Source organism: Corvus moneduloides, chromosome 28 (genome assembly GCF_009650955.1).
Source record: "Corvus moneduloides isolate bCorMon1 chromosome 28, bCorMon1.pri, whole genome shotgun sequence".
NCBI lineage: Eukaryota > Metazoa > Chordata > Aves > Passeriformes > Corvidae > Corvus > Corvus moneduloides.
Window position 1 is genome coordinate 4,313,855 of NC_045503.1, and position 19,294 is coordinate 4,333,148.

The following is a 19,294-nucleotide window of genomic DNA, read 5'->3' on the forward strand; positions in this document are numbered from 1 at the left end:
ACACTGAACGTTCCCAGCTTTCCCAAGGAAAGCCCTTCCCAAACTCACCGAGTTGATGTCTATCCCCATGGAGGGCTGGCTCTGGCTCCCTGGAGGTGACTGGGGGATGGTGGAAGGTACCGTGACGGAGAGAGGGGGGAGCTGGGGGCCCCTCTGCAGCCCCGAGCTCTGCAGCAGAGGGGGGGTCTGGGGCAGGGAACTGGCCACTGGTGCCTGCTGCTGCTGCTGGGAGCTGGTCTGGGTGAAAAAGGGATACGGGGGGAGCTGCTGCTCCAGGGACAATGCATCCATAGCCACGGCCTGGAAAAGAAGGAGCAGAATCAGGGAATTCCCAGGGTGCTCAAGCACTTCACACCAAGGAAATTGAGTCAGGCTTGGTTTGTGTTTTAAAAATGGCACCTAAAGGTTAAAAAGTCAAGAACTTGCTCTAAAGGAAAAAGTTTCTGCCCGTGGCAGGGGTGGATTGGATGAGGTTTAAGGTTCCTTCCAACCCAAACCATCCTGGGATTCTGTAATTCTGTATTTCCAAAGATTCAACATCACCTCCAGTGTATAAACCAATCCTTTAAAACCCAGTTAAATCTTGAGGTCAGAAATCACCAACCTGGGCAGTCACAGAGTCGCACTTGTAAAATCAATTTTAAAAGATAATTGAGCTTCTCTCACGAACTAGAGAAACGGCTTTCGAATTTCACAGCTCACTTTGGGACATCACAGAAAAAATGTGGTCTAAGAGATGGTTTTTATCACAGTTCTAGAAAAGAGGAAGTAAAACCTGTAACTTCTACAAACCTCTCCCTTTTTAAGGCTCCAAATTAAGGAACACCTTCAAAGGAGGAAATTACAGAACAAGAGATGAAGTTCATGGAACCATGGGATGGTTTGCATTGGAAGGGACCTCAAAGCTCATCTTGTCCCATGGCAGGGACACTTTCCACTATCCCAGGTTGCTCCAAGCCCCGTCCAACCCGGCCTTGGACACTTCCAGGGATCCAGGGACAGCCACAGCTTCTCTGGGAATTCCATCCCAGCCCCTCCCCACCCTCCCAGGGAGGAATCCCTTCCCAATATCCCACCTAACCCTTCCCTGTGGCTCTTTGAGCCGAACTTCCAGCCTAAGCAGATTAAAACAATGAACCTGTGATTAGAAAACTTGGATTCCCCCATGAGTTCCTACCTGAGTGATGGGTGAGAGCGGGGACAGCGTGGGGGACATTTGCTGGGACTGAGGTCGCCGCGAGTCCGCGCCCAAGGACAGGGGGCTGACGCTGGGCTGGCGGTGCTGGGACGGGGCCGGTGTCGTCGTCATTCCTGCCAGGAATAACAAACCACCTTCAGCAGGGACACAGCAAGGCCTTGGTGATATTTGTACCCAAAATAATTCCCTAAAGCAGGAAGAACGAGCGGCCTGAGCTGACAACACTGGAGGCGCCTCGGCCGACCGGGCGGGAGCTCGTTAGGTGATTTGTAATTAATTTTGTCAGGTTGAAGAGCATCAGGATGAGAGGAAGAGCCCTGCGGTTTGTCCTGGCTCAAACCCAGGCACGGTTGGTCAGGTTGGTGCCCAGGATGAGGAATTGGAAGAGGCAGAGCAGCCTCAGCAGTTCCAGACACCGCAGGCACTGTCCTCGCACACCTGCACTCGCCAGGCCCAGGAAAAGCAGGTTCTGCTCTGTTTGTTTGGGCTCCAACTCTGGGAATGAGATAAGAGATCCTGGAACCAAGCTTATCAGAGGGCACTTGAGGTATTGTAAAAACAAACACCTCTTTAATGGAAAAAGCAGAAGCCAAACTGGTTACGCAGGAAGAGCTCCCTTTTTAATGGCACACCAGTGCAGGAAATATCCACCACACTCCCAAGAGCCACAACCCAGCAGGGGGTAGGGATAAACAACTCAAATATTGTCATTTTGTTCAGATCAAGCCAAAAAAATCTGGGAGTTTAGAAACCTCCCCTCTCTTCTGCTTCACCCCAGAGGAACCGAGTCACCCTGGGAAGGGATTTGAGGCCAAGCGAGAGTGAGCTGTTCCCCCGGAGCTGCCAGAGAGCAGCAATTCACGGGAGCCTGCGAGCTCCCAGGCACTTGGCAAAGGCTCAGGGCTTCCAGGCAGGCTGCCAGGGAGCCAGGAAGGCCAGGCTGCCAAGGAGCCAGCAGGAAAAGTGGCTCAGGCCAGGCAGGTTCCCAACACAGCCCCGGCCGTGTTTGCAAACCCAGCAGCGGCTCCCGGGACGTGCGGGAGGGACCCGACACCCTCCGGGCACCAAAGTCCTGGGACCTGGCAGGAGGTGGCTTCCCCAGCTCCCCTCAGGGAATTCTGTGACATCCCTGAGCAGGGCACAGGGATCAGAAGCCTTCATGGAGGTTTTCTGCTGAAGAGCAGCAAGGAAAGGTTGAAAAAATCGGTTTGAAAAGCACCAAACACGGAGTGTGGCAACGGATAAACTGTGGGATAATCTCCAGAGAGAAGCAGGAATACAGTCAGGGAGTGTATCTTTAATTTGTTCTGCCTTTGATAGATCAGGGAATGTTTTCAAAGCATTACAGACTCACCAGTTGGGGTTTATATCATTTACTTTGCTTATTACGGGGAAAAAAACGTGGAGATCCACTGTGGCTTAAATCCGAATTTCTAAAGCCATCCCCAAAACTTTGGAGACCAAAAAACTCTTCCAAGGATGCTGAAAGTGCTGCCCTACTCTGTCCTCAAATGGTTAAATCCTTTTCTTGCTCCCCAAACTCACCTGCTCAGTCACATCAACCTGATTACAGTAATTTCCTTTTCCCAATCCAGGAGACGTGGGAAAGGGAATCCTGCCCAGCACAGGAAATATATTTGTATTTTTGGATACAAATCCTCATTTCTATTCTAGGAATCAACAGACTGCAACTGTCACTGACAATAAAAAAAAAAAAATCAACCCCCATCATAATTATTTGAGTATCAGTGAAATTACTTAAAAAATAGCAATCGATAATTGCAGTATTAGTCAGTAACAGACTCCAAAAGGATCCTCACATTTTAAAAATTGCTGTTCTAAAGGAATGGAAATAAATGGGCTGCTGGAGATATTCCCATAACACGAGGGATGTTGGGGTTCAGCATGAGGAATTCCAAGAGAGGAACTCCAGTCTTGCACATTAAAAAATAAATAAATAAAAATAAACACACACACAAAAAAATCCCCAAACAAATCCCAAAAAAGCAGATTTGGGCATCAAGACCATGAGATGAATGTCCTGTAACTAAATATAAGTGTCTCATCTTCTTTGTACATACAACACAAAGGAAAATCCATCGACAGTGAAGCCAAATTCCCTCTCAGAAAGAAGAACATTCCATAAATTCCGTAATTGCAGGGAGGTGACCTCGTGCTGTGCCCTCACCCTGGCTGGCAGTGCTGATGCCCAGGTGAGTCAGGTTGGCAGCGAGGTTGCCGGTGCTGTTGGAGCTGCTCAGGGCTGGGAATGTGGATTCCTCGGGATCCAGAGGCGTGGGCAGGGGGGACGGGAAGTGGATGTTGGTCAGGTCCGGCAGGGAGCCGCCCGTGTTGTGCGTGGCAGGAATCAAGGCTGTAGTGTTCTCCTGGTCAGCTGATGGGAAGATGCTAAATTTGGGGGGAAAAAAAAAAAACCCCACAATTAATTATTATTTCAGTCTGGACAAAGCTTTTTAAAATGTATTTAACAAGAAAATTTCATCAAGAAGGTATTTTTGATGGATTTTGTATTTCTGACCCTCATAGAGGGCATTGGTTTGTATCTAGAGATTTTCCAGAAAATTCCAAAGCAAGAGGATATTCAAGGATATTCAGTACATGACATTTTTTCTTCAAGATCTCAATGTTCTTCAAATAAAAATTGCTGAAAACTTACTTGATTCCTGGAACTTCACAGGATTTAGGTCTCGATGACCCAGTCTAAAATAGAAGGAAGAGAGATTTAAAGGCAAAGATGCTGCTGGAGGGTATTGCCTAGGAGATATTTCAATTAATAAGTTTAATTTAATCATTTCAATGTAAGATCTGGGAGCTCTTAAAAAGATATTTATCTTTTTTTGCTTTATTGGCCCAACAAATCTTAAATTTCAGGAGTTTCTCCTCATATAATCAAACCTGTGCATTCACACACACATAAAATCCTTTCTAATTTATTGTTCATTATTTGTTTTTAAACAAAACATTTAATCTCCAATCTCTTCAAGTAGTTTGTTAATCCTGACAGAAATTAAAGCATGCATTTATCTAAATATGTTCAGAAAACAAAATCTCCACACTTTGAAATGTGCAATTCCCACCTTTTTAGTGTCCCAGCCTTGCTTAGAGAGGGTTTTGTCTGCATCAGAGGTGGTTTCCTCCATTCCAGGGACAGTCAGCAATAAAACTAAAAAACCAAGGAGATCAAAAGGAATCATTAATAATCAATAATATTCAGTTTCTCACCGAGACATTTTCAGATTGGAAGTTCAACCTTTGAAAAATTCTTATTAAGTTTAAATTATGAAGGAGGATGAAACAACTGCGCTCTATTATTTAAAAAACCAAGGTACCAGAAACCAGACTGAAATTGTATTTCATTAATTAATTAATCAGTGAGACTTTTTAAAAAACCACCCAAATAATACTTTCCAAACTTCTCGCCTCCAGTTTATTCTGCTCAGATGTCCATGGAAGGGTTTATTTGGGATCTGGCTTTCCCCATCTTTTGCACTTTGCACAAGTGATGTCCACCCTGAACACCTAAAGGCCTTCCAAGAGGACAATTCCAGTGGGGAAAGTCCAATCCATCCTCCCTGGCATGGAGAAACACCACAAAGCTGCTACTTCCCCATAGCCCAAGGACATTTCTTTGTTCAACAACTGCAAGGTGACAAAGAAACAAAAAAAAAAAAGCCCAGAGAGAGATGAATCAATGAAAACATTTCACACCGATGAGTGTAAATCCGTATTTATGGGATCCTGGTTAGGATGAGCATTTCCCAAGGTTTTCCAGCTCCAGGAGCACATGGAAGAGCTGCAGGACAGCACAGATGTGTCCAAGGGTTGTGCTGTCCGTTCTTAATCTCTGGGTGCTTGTTGAAGGATTAAATTTTAGGAGTTTTTCTTAGGATCAGGGAATATTAAGGCTGGGAAAGACCTTTAGGAGATCATCAACCCCAGCCGTGCTTCCCGTTTTTCCCGAGCTGGAGCAGGCACAGGGCCCAGCAGAGGGCACCAGAACTGTGGGTGCCGGAGCTGCTCCAGCTTGGAATTGCTCCGAGGATGTTTGGAAGCGCTGCCTCCTCCCAGGGGAGGCTCCCTGGGGATCCTCAGGCCATAAATAAACACGGCACGAAGCCTTTGCTCCTTCCCGATCTCCAGTGTCCCTGATGGAAATGCTGGGAACTCCACACTGCTCCTGAAGTTCCTCCAGACCTCTGGGAGTGCTGAGAACTCAACACCAGAGTCCCACCAGCCCAGAGGATCCTCTCCAGGGCAAGAATGACAAAATTTAGGGCTCAGGAAAATGTTCTCCCTTAGTTTTGTGTCATTTTTCCTGGATTTCAGCACCCAGAAAGGTGAGTATGATCCAACTGTTGTGTCACAGGATGCAGGAAGTGTCAGCACTCCTGAATTTTACAAGCAGATGGAGCCCAATCCATGGGCATTCCATTGTTATAAATCTTTTTACCCTTTTCTTTGCTCACCTCTTTTCTGCTGCATGTCCTGTGACCCTCCTGAAAAGGACTCCTGCTGAGCTGGAGTCATGGTGCTCTGGTGCAAGGCAGAATCAGAATTCGTCCTGAGAGAAAGCAAAAACCACAACATTTTTATTGTCAGCTTCACTAAATAAAAGAATCTTCCTCTCAGATAAAAGCAACAACTCAGTAAAACCTCAATATTCTGCATTAAACCCCAAAAATCTATACGTGGCATAAAGCAGGCAGACTTTCCTTGTGAAACAATCAATTTGCAGAACAAATTAGTTCAAGTTTGAAGAGCAATTGTTTCAATAATGGGATTGAGAGGAACACAGGATAAATTGGTTGCCCTTGTAAGAACAGAGTTTTATCTGCTTTGTTCAGATTAAACACGATCAAATAATGCCATTTTTAAGATGTTTAGCCATACTTTGGTTATTGTGGTGGTTGAAGAACAAACCTTCCTGGTTGGGAGGGAGGAAAAGGAATGGTTCAGGATGTTGTGGAGATGGGAATTTTCATGGCCAACACATCTCATGATGAACTTTGTGAGTGTGGCCACCCTCGAAAACTTTGTGTTCCTTCCCATTGGAACATTCCCAGCCCAGCAGAGTTTCTGCACCCAGAGAAAAATCCAAGTCTTTTACAACTCAGTAATTTTGGGATATGCCTGGGAACATCTGGCAAGATTTAAAAGGACGACACTTGCTGACACACCTTCATTTTAAAGCTCAACTAAAACGAGCACGAATAGAATTAAAAACTCCATTTCTGAATTTAAAAAGGCACAATTTTGCAACCATTCCACTGCAGCTGGAAGTGCTGCAGTGTCAGGGAACAGCCTCAACCCCCCCAGGATGGTGGCACCCACCTTCTCCAGCTCGTGTCCGACGGAGGTGACAGGTACACGGTGCCATAGGGGCAGCTGTCCACGTGGGCCAGGGTTAAGGCAGCAATGCTTCCCACTCAAGCAGGAAATCTCTTCCCAAGAATAATTCCAATTATGCTGTCAGAACCACTAAACTCACAGATTCTCTATGGGGAACTTTAAAATGACACTCAATACAAAATATTACCTGGATTGTTGTAATATTTGAGCAGTAAAAAATCTTCCTCCTTTTCCATGGATTTAGCTCCTCCCTAAGCAGCCCTGATCCCTCCAGCCCCTGTCACACATCCCCTCCAGCCCCATCAATCCCATCTGATTTTAAACCTGTCAGAAATGCTCAGCTCGTTCCTGTTCCCAAATGCCAAACAGGTGAATCAACCTGCACTGAAATGCACGAGGAGCTGCAAAGGATAATCCTGGGCTGGGTTTGCTCAGCTCTGAGGGAAACTCCATTTCCCCAAGTCAGCCCTGACCTTTCAGGGAATCATGGAGTGGTTTGGGCTGGAATTGAAGGATCCAGAGCTGGCAGTGAGGGTGCACCCAGTCCCACTGTCCATGTCACCATTAAATGTGCCCAAACCAACCCCTGAGGACAGCACTCATCACCGGTATCCACTTGGACATTGAGCCATTGACCACAACTCTTTGGACACATCCATCCAGCCTGCTCCTGATCCACTGAGTGTCCAACCATCAAATCCAGTTTAGACAAAGGATATCCCATGGGACAGTGCCAATGCCTCCCACGAGCCCCGCTGCTGATGGCAGTAACCCCATCAGAGAAGGCCACCAAATTTATGGGGCACCTCTGCCCTGAGTGAAGCCCTGCTGGCTGTCACCAACCCATCCAAGCATCCCTCAGCTCCACATGGATCATTATTCCCACAGAAAGCTACGGAAAGGTGAACTCTTACTTTACAGACAGCGGCTATTTAGGGATTAGATCACAGCTTGAGACAAGCAGTGACACGGAGCTGGGAAGCGACTCCGCTGCCAGGTGAGGAGGGAAGGAGAAGGGAACTGTGCAAAGGGAAAGCAGTGCTGATGCTCCAAGCCCTGCTCCCAAGGATATCTGCCTGCCGTGCTTATCCACGGAGAGGGGCCGGCGGTGGGGGGAGCCCAGGCGGTTCCGGTCCCGGTACACTCTGTCCACCAGCCCGTGGTGCCGCGTGGTCCTGCTCGTGTCCAGCGCCGACGACTGGAACGGAGTCTGGGAGAGACACAGGGATTATCCACAGGGAAACACCTCCACAGCCTGCCCAGAGCCTCCTCACACCTGTGCCAGGCTGGGTTATTCTAAGGAATCAGACTCCAGAAAAGATGTGGACGTTGTGCCATCCGTTTCTCCTCCGGCAGCTCTGGGGGAAGGCTCCCTCCTGCAGAAGGGGACCATGCTGGAGCTGCCCTGCCCTGCCTCAGCGCTGCCCTCACACCTTGGCATCCCTGAACCCCGGGTGTGAGCGTGGCAGGAGCTGCCAGCAGCTGTCCACATGCCCTTGGTGCAGCATGCAGGGTGCATCCAGGAGGAACATGCCGACATCCAGAGCCTGACTCCGAAGGCAGGAGATGCAGGGAGGAGATGCACGCTGAGCTCAGCATTCCCCAGGACACGCTGCCTTCTCTCAGGGCTTCCTCTCACCCCTCCTTGAAGCAGAATTATTTTAAGGGGACACTGAGAGAATGAAAAGAAAAAGAAAAGCAGTTTCCTTCCTCCTCTGTCTAGAAAAAGTTATAGCATCTGATGGTTTTGAAGTGATCTGCAGCTCCTTCAGTGACCCGAGGTGGGATGATCCCACCTGGACTCTTATCAGCACTGACATCCTGAGCGGTTCCTTGTCAGTTGATGATTTCAGAGCAGGAGGATGGCAGGGAAAGGACAGGGAAGATGAATTCCCAGGCTAAACTGGAAAACTTTCACATTTTCCACAGCCTTTCCCAGTGTATACCTGGGGGGGGACAGAGGAAGTACTGAGGGGTCAATCTCTGCTCATACTCCACCAGCAATTTATGGGTCTCCAGGGAGAAAAAACCTCCCCAGCCCTGCACTCCTTGCCAATGTGAACAGCTTTGCTGAGTCCCTCAACACCATCTGTTTGGAAATCCAAAATTTCCTCCTCCATTCAGGTGCTGCACGTGGCAAATGCACTGTCCTGTCTGCCAAGCCATGGAACCATCTGGCTTCCACATTCATCCCTTTTTCTTTTTGGGGTTTTTTTTTTTGGTTTTTCTTTTTTTCCAAGTGTCAGCTTTGGCCATTGGAAAGATTATTTCTATAAAGCTTTGCATTTATTTTGAAAGGCTTTGTTTGTATTAACTTTTTAAAGAGTCTTTCTACTATTTTAAACTCTTTTCTCTTCAGCAAATATTGGGCTCCTCACCCTCTCTGCACACACGGGCTGTGTTAACAGAACTGCATGCACAGGGGCTGTGGTGTTTATTTTCTCACTTCAGGGCCAACATTTTATATGCAGCAGAATATTTAAGGCAACAGGGGGCTAGAAAGGAGCACAGTGACTTTTTACTGGACTCTCAGCCCTTCAGATCATGGGGGTTTGTGCTTCACTTCCTCGCTTGTATGAAAGCTGAGAAATCTCAAATAAAATCTCAATTTTAAGGCTTTTAAATTCAAACACGGTGCTTTAATCTCTGCTGCAAGCACTGAACAACAATCCCCACACAGAAGTGGGAATATTCATCATTCCAAAGCAACAAAAGGTCTCAAACTCCTCCTTTGCTCTGTTGTTACAGCCCAAAAGGCAGCAAAATTTGCAAATACGTGCTTGGAAGGTCAACAGGAAAAGCAATTTCCTATGTCAGTGGTGTCACCACAGTGCTGCTAAAAAAGGAGCAGCCAGCCTGGAGCACAGGGAACACAGAGCTCACCCGGAATTTAAAGGAATTTTAGATATATAAAACTATAAAGACAAAAAGTTCAATGTAAAACCAGCTATTTCTTAGGTTTTCCCCTTTTCTGGCACGACTTCCTCATTAAAAACACAACAAAAATCTCATTTGAGTGCAGCAGTGGCACAAGTAAAGGTGGAACGTGTCCCAGCTCAGGCCTGAAGTTTAGAGAGAGAGGGATCTGGGGGCAGTGCTGTTCCCTGGCTTTCCAGGAACAAAGATCCCAAAAGAATCCTGAACTTAGGGAAATAGAAAACACTTGAGGAAATGGGTATCACCTCCAACAGGTCAGGCTTCTCTCAGCAACCTTCCTATAAAATGTATTTAGGGCCAAACACCAGGACAACATGCCTGGATTGAAATTCCCCATCCCTGCATGGCGTGAGATATTTAACTACAGGGGGAAAAAAGGATTAAAAAATAGATCTGAGCATCGATTTTATTTAGGAAAATGAAGAACTAAAAGGGTTTCAGCTCCCCTGAGAGAACGTTCAAGGGTTTGAGGCCAGACCCAAAGCCCCCCAAACCATGAAAAAAGCAGCTCAATACAGACAGGAAGGAAAAAGCTCAGTGCTCTCCAAGTGTCCTTTTAGGATTTAGCAAGAAATAAACCCAAGTGAGGTGGATGAGGGGGAAGGAGGAGTGGTACCTAGTGATAGTTGATATTTTGGTGCCTCCTGGTGCCAAGCAGGATTTGGGAATTCATTCTGCCCTTCCCCATGGAGTTTAACATGCAGGCTGAGTGCACATGCTCAGAGATTGCTGAAATCACAGGCCAAGACTGAATAATCCACTGTCTGCACCAAATAAACCCCCAATAAATCATAAAGAACCACATGACAGCAAGTCCAGGGAGTCTGCACAGGAATTATTTGCATGTTCCAGACTGGGATGCATGGCAAAACCTGTATTTATGTGCCAGCCCAGCAGTCCTGGGGAGCTGGGAGGTGAATCAAATAAATCCTGTGCATAGCAGAGCAGGTGTGCTGAAATACGTATCCACCTGGGCAAACAGGACCAGTCCTAAATACGTATTTGCACAAACCTAAATACTTGTTTACCAAAGAGACGGGAACTGCTCCAAAGGCTTCAGCCAGAGCTCCGTTGTGCTGCAAATCAAAGAAGCAGAGATGCTCAGACACCAACGCTCTCAGCAGGCACAACCACCCAGGCTCTGCCTCAGCATCTCCACACAATCCCAGAGTCATTTGCAGTCGTGCTTTGAGCTTAAAATTGGAAAAACCTGGAAAGCTTTCCCCACTGGTACAAACACATGGGGTTATTTTGTTGCTTGTCACCATTTGTTATCTGTAACAACATCAATTTGGGGATTTTTTTTTTAGTGTGTGTGTGTGTGTGTGTAAAAATATAGGAAACCCCGGAGTTTAAGGACAGTTTGTTTCTGTCTCCTCCTCCAGTCATTCATAAATTTTTGAATATTCCCTTTCCAGCAGTCAGGATTAAAACAATCTAGGTAAAAACCACCAGTGATGGCCATCAAGCACAGAAATACTGAAATATTATTGCTTAAAAGGAATTCTGAACCTCCTTAACAAAAAGCTGAAGAGAAAAACTTGAACAGAGCAGACATTGTGGAGTAACACTGAGGTCTTCAATCCACTGCAAACCTCGGCTCTGTATTCCCCAAAGACTTAAAGATTTAAATAGATTTTTGCCTCTCCTCTTGCACAAGATTCAAGCTTTTAACCTGCCCAAATTCAGCTGTCTGCACCTATTTCAAGAGGCAGTTAGAGGTCAGCAAGTTTCTCCATCTTTATTAAGCACCCTTCATCAGAAAACCACAAACTGCAAAATTTCCTTCTTACCACATCCTCATGAGCTAAATTCTAACTGTTATTGCTCAAAAAAGGAAAACTAATGCAGAAATGTTCATTATTTTGAGCACTCTAAATCAACTAAATGTGGAAATCAGGAGTCCCCACAGGATCCCCCAACTAATCCTGTCCTTGGACAACATCCTCTGTCCACCATGCTTCAAGCAGCAGAATATTCACCTGAAACTCTGCCTTTCTGTTTATGGTGCATCACCTCTGGAGCCACAAAACTCAGCCAGGACATTCTTACATTTCCTTTTCAGCCAGCCCCCCAGAAAGTGATTATTCTGACACCACTTTGTGTCCCACTCCCCTTCTCCTCTCCCAAAATTATTCCCACAGAACATGCACATCAATTCCTCCATCACCACCTTTATTTCCTTCCATTTTACTTTGAATTTACAGCATCTTCCCAGATTTCACTAGGAATTGCATCTCTCAGAGCATTCCTGACCCCAAAGCATCACAACCAGGGACAGGAGAACTAAAATCTACCACAACTACAATGAAAAAATACCCACATATCCCAATCCCGTCCCGAAGGAGCAGAAGTTTTTAAACCAGAGTGCTGATTTCTGGACTAGCAGCTGCCTCAGGAGCTTAAACCAGCATTCAAGCACAGGATTCATCAACAAATCCAAGGAAAAACCCCTTGAACTCACCTGGAAGGGGAGATCCATGGCACTGTTCCCAATCTGGTTCACATTTGGCAGTGACCCCCCGTAGTACTGGCCACGACTCTGCCCCAGTTGCAAATACTGGGTTTTCTGCAGCTGTAGCTGAAAGAAAAGAAGGAGGAAAATGTAATTTCAACTGTTTTAACCAACACAACTTGACAGTGATCACTGAGAATAGAAACCATTAAAAGGCACATGTGATCCAACTTTTACAAATGAGGGTCAACCTTCTCCACAAGGTTCTTGCACCAGGAAAAGGGTTCAGGGATGCTCAGGGATGGTCAGGGGTGCTCAGAGATGTTCAAGGATGCTCTGGGATGGTCAGGGATGCTCAAGGATGTTCTGGGATGCTCAGGGGTGCTCAAGGATGTTCAAGGATGCTCTGGGATGTTCAGGGATGCTCAGGGGTGCTCAAGGATGTTCAAAGATGCTCTGGGATGTTCAGGGATGCTCAGGGGTGCTCAGGGATGCTCACGGGTGCTCAGGGATGTTCAAGGATGCTCTGGGATGGTCAGGGGTGCTCAGGGTGGTCAGGGGAGCTCAGAGTGCCCACGCCAAGACAGGATGCAGAGAAAAGGCCCAGCCTGCTTATTCCATGCAAATACTTCGGGATGTATCCATGGATCACAGAATCCCAGGATGGTTTGGGTTGGAAGGACCTTGAAGCCCACTCAGTGCCACCCCTGCCATGGGCAGGGACACCTCCCACTGTCCCAGGGTGCTCCAGCCTGGCCTTGGGCACTTCCAGGGATCCAGGGGCAGCCACAGCTGCTCTGGGAATTCCATCCCAGCCCCTCCCCACCCTCCCAGGGAAGAACACTGTATTACAATAGTCCCTGAATACAAGCTCACCCTGAGGACAGCTCATGCATTTTCCTGACATTCAAACAATTCCTAGAAAACTCAAATACCTTTTATTCACAGAATTTCCCCCAGAAGCCACCGATTTCCAACTGCACAGACAGCTAAAATCTCTGTGCTTGAGCTGAGGGACCAAACTAATCCCTGATTTAGGAGATGACTCGTGGAGATGAAACCTCTCCACAGACCTCAGAATCTCAGGATCATTTAGGTGGGAAAACAGCCCCAAGATCGTGTCCAGCCTTTGACAGGGTGCTCTCAAAAGCCTCAGCTATTTGGACAAGACACCATTCACTCAGTGGCTGAGGGTTTTCTTCTTCCCAAAAGGGCAGATAATCCCCTCAGGCTGAAGATTTATAAAATAGTCCCAGTTTTCCCTATCAAATGGCTCAGAAAGATCCCATCCAAGGAGTGGGAAAGCCCCCCCTGCTTTTCTTGTGCAATCTTTAGCCACGCAATTCCTGAAGCAAGACATGAAATTAGAGAAACCCTGTGCTGGTATCACTTAGTGAGTCACAGCCCCTCCAACTCAGAGCACAAAAAGCACAATATCAGAACTAGCTGTGCTTTTTCCCTGGCCCCTGCATATGTTTTTGTTGTTAAAAAAAAAAAAAAAAATTAAAAAGCCTTGTTTGGGATTTGGGCCAAACACTGAAGTAACTATTTCAACAGGTGTTGGTTTCCTTTCAAGAACCTCCGAAAGGCACCCAGGGAGGAGGGGGTGGCTTTGTGTTTTTTCAGTGTTTGGGCTTTTCTCAGGATATACCCACCTCAAAGCAGCACAGGACAGGGAGGTCACGAGCATTTGTCTTTCTGCTGCACTTGAGCATGGAAATGAGGCAACCCCAGAGCTGGGGAGCCGAGCCTGTGCACTGCCTTGGCTCTATCATTAATTTTAGCAACGCTCCCTTCGATAAACACTCCTGGAGATCTGTGCCAAAAATAAGAGAAGTGATTGCTGCTTATTGCTCTCATCCATCACCACACCGGCGGGGAGAGCTGGGCTCGCTCCTCTGCTCAGCCTCCTGCCTTTCAAGAGAGAGTGGCCCCCAGACTCCACATTTATTGGAGCCCATCAACAACTGCCACTTGCAATCTGGGAAGATCAAGTGTAAGCAGAGCAGGATTTGTGTCCTGAACGCCTCCAAGCTCCAGCTTTTGAGCTGGAAAAAAAAGTTTGTTTGAATCTTAGGACCTTGCTGTCATTCCAGCAGGAAATTGGGAGTGAAATCAGCTCCAGTTTTTCCCTTCTCAGCAAACAAAAAAAGCTGCAAATTTACCTCTGAGGTACCTCAGTGCTCAGAGGGAAACAACACTGAAATCCAGAATAAAAGTTTGAGAAGGGACCTTAAATATTATTTAATTCCACCCCACCATCCCAGTTTGCTCCAACCTGGCCTTGGACACTTCCAGGGATGGGAAATCCACAATTTCTCTGGGCAACCTCTGCCAGGGCCTCCCCACCCTTTAGGAAAACAGAAGATGTTGTGACTAAAATGAAATTTCTTTTTCCTCTCCATCCATCCTGCGAGGTGGAGCAGGTACAGGGCATAACCGGGGATGAGGTTTTAAGAGGGGTTTGATTTTCAAAGAAAACAACAAAAAGAAAAAGCCTTTTCTTAACAGAAAAATTCTGATTACTCTTCAAACATTACCAAGGCTCACGGCAGCCCCAGGGTTATCTCCTGGGGTTGGATTCAATTAGTGCAACTTGGATTCTGGATGAATTTAGATAGGGAAGGATGATAAGGAATTACTTAGTGCTCACCAGATTTATTAATTTCATGAACCACGAGAACTCGGTGCCTCTACATCACAGCTTTTCCATTTCTCTATGGTGTGGATGAGAGAGCAGCTCCCTGACAGCTGAAAATATTGCTAAATATCCCAGCTCTCTCCCAAGAAAGCTTTTGGTAAGGAAACAGCTTTTGCTTGTTAAACCACTTTATTTCTGCTTGGTTTTTCTTGTTCTGAAGAAATGTTCCCCAAACGCCAGGTCCAAATGGAATCTGTAATTTTCCTTCCACCAGCACTTCTCTTACTCCACTTAACTTTAAATCTTCCATTTTTTTCTTTAAAATCCAATTTAATCCTGAAAAATTAAGTAATTTACGTGAACATTTATATGAAATACATCAATTTTTCCACTTGGGTTACCATTTGCTGGACACACGGCTGTGTTTGTAGGGAGAGATTCAAGTTCTACAATTAAAAAAATAACAAATAAAGACAGAAACAAAACCTTAAATACAAATCCAGTTTTCCTACAGACTTTCTAAGTGACCAAAATATGCAGATGGGAATCACATGAAGCATTTATTAAGAATTCAACACTTCAAGTTATTGAAATTCTTCCCACAAAAATTCTGAGTAAATACAAATTTGTGGGCAGAACTTACTGGGAAGTTTGGCAGTTTGGGCACTGTAAATCAACCAAAATCCACTGTAAAGGTTTCTTTTAAAATGCCTTTTTTAACACATGAAATTTGGACTGCCATAACCATAATAAAAGGGTGGAGTGTCCGTTTGATAAAACCCCGAGATATCTGATGACTACAGGAAGCAAAGATTTTGTGATAACGGCTTTTTCACCGCCTTGCAGTTTCCATACCAAGCTTTCTTATAACTTCATTTTTTTCCCTCGAAAAAACCCGTTCTCTTTAGCACCTCCAGCCTAATAAGCAGCAAAACCAGTGCAGATTAAAATTAGAAAAGTATTATTAAAGCCTAATTGGGACTTAAATTCTGCTGGCAGGATTAAGTGGAAGTTTTAGAGGCTGCATTATTGGTAAATCCCGTTGTGCTCAGCAGCGTTCGGTTGGACAGGGCTGAATTTTCCCAGGGAAGTTTTCACCTGGAGCACCCAGCCCCGCTGCAGGATTTGGGCTTGGTGTCAGGACTGGATTTTTGATGGGAGAGATTTCCCAGTGCCTGTGCTGAGAGGAAGCAGAAGGCAAAGAGGCTCCCAAAGTTCTGGCCTGGCTTCTCTCTGCAGTGTGGAATTAAACACCAAGTCAAACAAACCCTGCAGTTCCTCGGTGCAATCCCAGCGGGATTGGCTTCTTCAAAGGGAGATTTCTCCCCATTCACAATCCTCGTGTTGATAAGAAAAGCAAATAAAAGCTTAAAAAGAAAGAGACCTTAACAGCAATTTAATGATTCGAGTTTAGATTTAGTGGCAGCGCTGCCACGAGCTACAAATCACCTCATTAACCCTTTCACTACTTAAAATGTTCTTTAAGGTGCCAAAAACTCTCCAACAATGAGCTCTGACCACCCAGAGTTTGGCTCCTCAAGGGAACCCTTTTCTGTTAACAGTCCAAAAGTCACGTTAAAATCCGAATTTCAAACACTCAGCACTACTCAAACAACTGCTAAAATTAATACACATTCAAATAACTGCTCATTTATGAAACCACCCTCCCTGAAAACTGCCTGGGATTTCTTTAATTCGATGAGGAAGGAATCACAAATGAATAAGAGAAAATCCTGGTAAGCCAAGGAAAAGGAAATTTCTGTGTTGGCCACAATTTCGTTAATTCCAGGTGCCTCTCCCCAACCTGAAAATCAAAATCAATAATGAGACACAAAGTTCTGAGCACAGAACAAGTTTCAAGGGCAGAGGATTTGGTTTTAGATCCCAAACTGTTCCCATCTCGGGATCCTCCTGGAAAATGGGAATAATCCCACCAGAAGAATTTTGAAAAGGTTTTGGAACTCCTCACACTCCTTCCCTGCAGGTTTAATTAACTCATCAGCAACTCAAAGTTTGAGTGGTGCTCCAAGCCTGGAGCAACCCAGGGAAAAGTGGGGATAAATGAAGATATTCCAGAGGCTCCCAGTCAGCCACCACCACCAACAGATCTCACTGGGGGAATGAGGATAAATTAATTAAAATATCCTGCTGCTCCCAGAGAGGAGATGAACGAAGATTGGAAAGACTTCTGGAATGCCTGACCTTTTAATCTCTTTAATACTTTTAGAGCTTGGGTGAATACTGATTGCTTTTATAACTTTATTGTGTTTTGGATAATTTATTGCAAACAATTACAAATACTTCCATTATTTACATGTTACTGACCTAAATTCACCCCTGCTGTTATCAAATAGTTCAACAGGTGGCTGAAGAGATGGATTTGCAAGTTTAGCTTTTTATTTTAATTTCCCATGTAATTAAAAATTAATATTACGAAATCTGACAACAGCAATACTTTTCACCCCAGCAGGCACCTGTAATATGTAAATAATAGAGTTTATCTTCAATGCCCTGATAAACGGGGGAAATCAACCTTCTGGTGCAAACCCACATGTTTTTAATTGTCTTTCAGAGCACCTCAGAGAAAGAAAAAGGTGTGATAACAGCAAACCACAGCTCAAATTCTGCGATAAACCACCCTGATCCTCTAGGAAAGGGCTCGAGACAGAGGGAGATAAAAAATATCTGGGATTCCGGCGAGGTGAGCAGGCTGCTGTCAGCTGAGAGATAAAAAAGAGGACTCTGAAATCCAAATCAGTGCCTGTGTGAGCACACTGAGAGTGGCACTGGAGCTTTCTTTGGGAATAATCGGCCTTTCAGGGCCACAAGGAAGAGGGAACAGGATCCAGAGAGCACAGGCAGCTCCTTCGCTCCCCCCAGCCTCATTTATCAGGGATAAAGAGGAGAGGAGCCTTTGCATTTCTCTCTCACTGGGCTGTCACACTCAGGAAGAAGGCAGATTTCTAAAGTCACCGATTTCCTGCAGTTTCCAGCCGTGCTCCAAGAGCAGCAGAGCTCCAAAGGCGCAGCTGTTCCTCCCAGGAAGGAGGGTAAAGGAAATGAAGGCTGAAGTTGAGAGGAAAGAGATAATCCACAGTGAGAGCAGCTGCTCTGCCTGCCTCACTTGGGAGTTCACAGATTCCAGCAGCAGCTTGTAACAAAATGTTTTGCAACGGTTTATGGGGGGGGGGGGGGGTGAATTTTCAGGGTGTTTTTAGTGTCATAGAAGTGAAGATTTGAAGGCTGGCTCCGGACAGAGGAGCGAGGACAAGCCCAGCAAAAGTTTCCCTTGTTGCCTGTGCCAATCCTTGCTGGCCTCCCAAGGATCTTGGTGTCCTGGAGCGATGGATTTTGCAGGGAATGGGACAAGCAAGCCAAAACAGGAAGCCAAATGTCTACTAGAAACTACGTGAAAATTACCCCGAAAAACTGCAGACATATGGGATGAACTGGATGTGACCCCAGACTCGTGGAACTGCTACATCATTGTTTACTCCTCCATCACCACAACTGTCACTCCAGTCACTTTTAAGGACTTGTTCCATTATCCCATCGTCGTGTCAGGACAAAAACACAGCTCTCAGGCCAACCAAACGCAGCCAGGAAGAACAAAAATGCAGGAAAAAGCCAAAAAAAAGCATTTTTGTTGCTCTTTTTTTTCTGAAGGGAAGGAAGCTGTTGTAATATCTTGGAATTTAGCAGCCACAAAAGAGCAGCAGCTTTGTTTCTGCCACACTGAGACACTTCCCAAGCAACTCCTTCCTTCAGAGCTGAGCTGAGAACACAAGGCCAGCCTTGATTTTCAGGGATTTTGATTTTCACCAGGATACAAGAGTTTTCCCAATGCACTGAAACACACAAATTTTCTCCACAATTTCAGGAATTAACAACAGAACAGGAGGTGACATCTCCAAGGACCAGCAGCAAAGGGTTGTGCTGCTGCCTGGGAGTCTCCCAGCTCAGCACAGAGCGAAGGGGAAGCAAAATCCTCCTCTTCAATCTCATGGAATGAAACAGCAGCTCCACAAAAAAACCAACTGGGATTCAGAGAAAGGTGTTTTCATCATCAGAGTAATGAAAACTGCCAGTCACAGGGAAGGGCACAGCGAGGCAGCTGACTTAAGACTTTATAAATCTGATTATTTTTAAGGTTACCTGATAGCATGGCTTCAATCCTGCACTTCCAGTGGCTTACCAGGAAAATCGTGAGGTCTCAAAGGCTGCAACACCTGCAGGAGGCCCCTGCAGCTGCTTAAAAACCTCTCCAAAATTAAGGCAGATCTACAAATTCTGTGCTCTGACAGAGGGGAAGGAGATGATGGAGTAAATTCTTATCTCCAGTCTGTGATAACCAGAGGAACGCATTCCCACCCTTTGGATTTGGGATTAAAACTACGTCCTTTGTGCCGGCTGCACGTCCATGAAGCAGAGAATTGGGAGACAAGGATCACTTTGTCTTTGCTATTATCAAACTTTGGTCACTTGGGTGACTTGTGGAGAACAGGAGACAAAGCAAACCCAGAAAGGAACCCCAAAAAACAACCCCAAAAAGCAGAGACACGGCCCTACCCCAGAGAGCTGAGGCGTAACACATCACTAATTACTATAAATCAACCTAAAATGAATTTATCACAGAAAAGGCTGAGTTAGAAGGGACCCATCAGGATCAAGCCCAACTCCTGGCCATGCACAG

General features: G+C 45.8%; 1 protein-coding gene across 6 annotated transcripts in view; it reads right to left on the reverse strand.

The window, feature by feature from the left end:
* Positions 1-19,294, reverse strand: part of CRTC1 (CREB regulated transcription coactivator 1) — a 43,705-nt gene that overhangs the window by 14,564 nt on the left and 9,847 nt on the right. For 4 of the 6 annotated variants that reach the window (XM_032092460.1, XM_032092458.1, XM_032092463.1 and 1 more), the window contains exons 2-11: positions 11,970-12,086; positions 10,534-10,581; positions 7,641-7,778; positions 6,551-6,612; positions 5,686-5,780; positions 4,297-4,382; positions 3,876-3,919; positions 3,387-3,607; positions 1,178-1,311; positions 49-300 (exon numbers count right to left, since the gene is read on the reverse strand). In XM_032092460.1, coding sequence (XP_031948351.1) covers positions 49-300; positions 1,178-1,311; positions 3,387-3,607; positions 3,876-3,919; positions 4,297-4,382; positions 5,686-5,780; positions 6,551-6,612; positions 7,641-7,778; positions 10,534-10,581; positions 11,970-12,086 — 1,197 coding nt within the window. The remainder of the gene's footprint in view (positions 1-48; positions 301-1,177; positions 1,312-3,386; positions 3,608-3,875; positions 3,920-4,296; positions 4,383-5,685; positions 5,781-6,550; positions 6,613-7,640; positions 7,779-10,533; positions 10,582-11,969; positions 12,087-19,294) is intronic. The other 2 variants (XM_032092462.1, XM_032092459.1) reach the window with 1 other exon arrangement.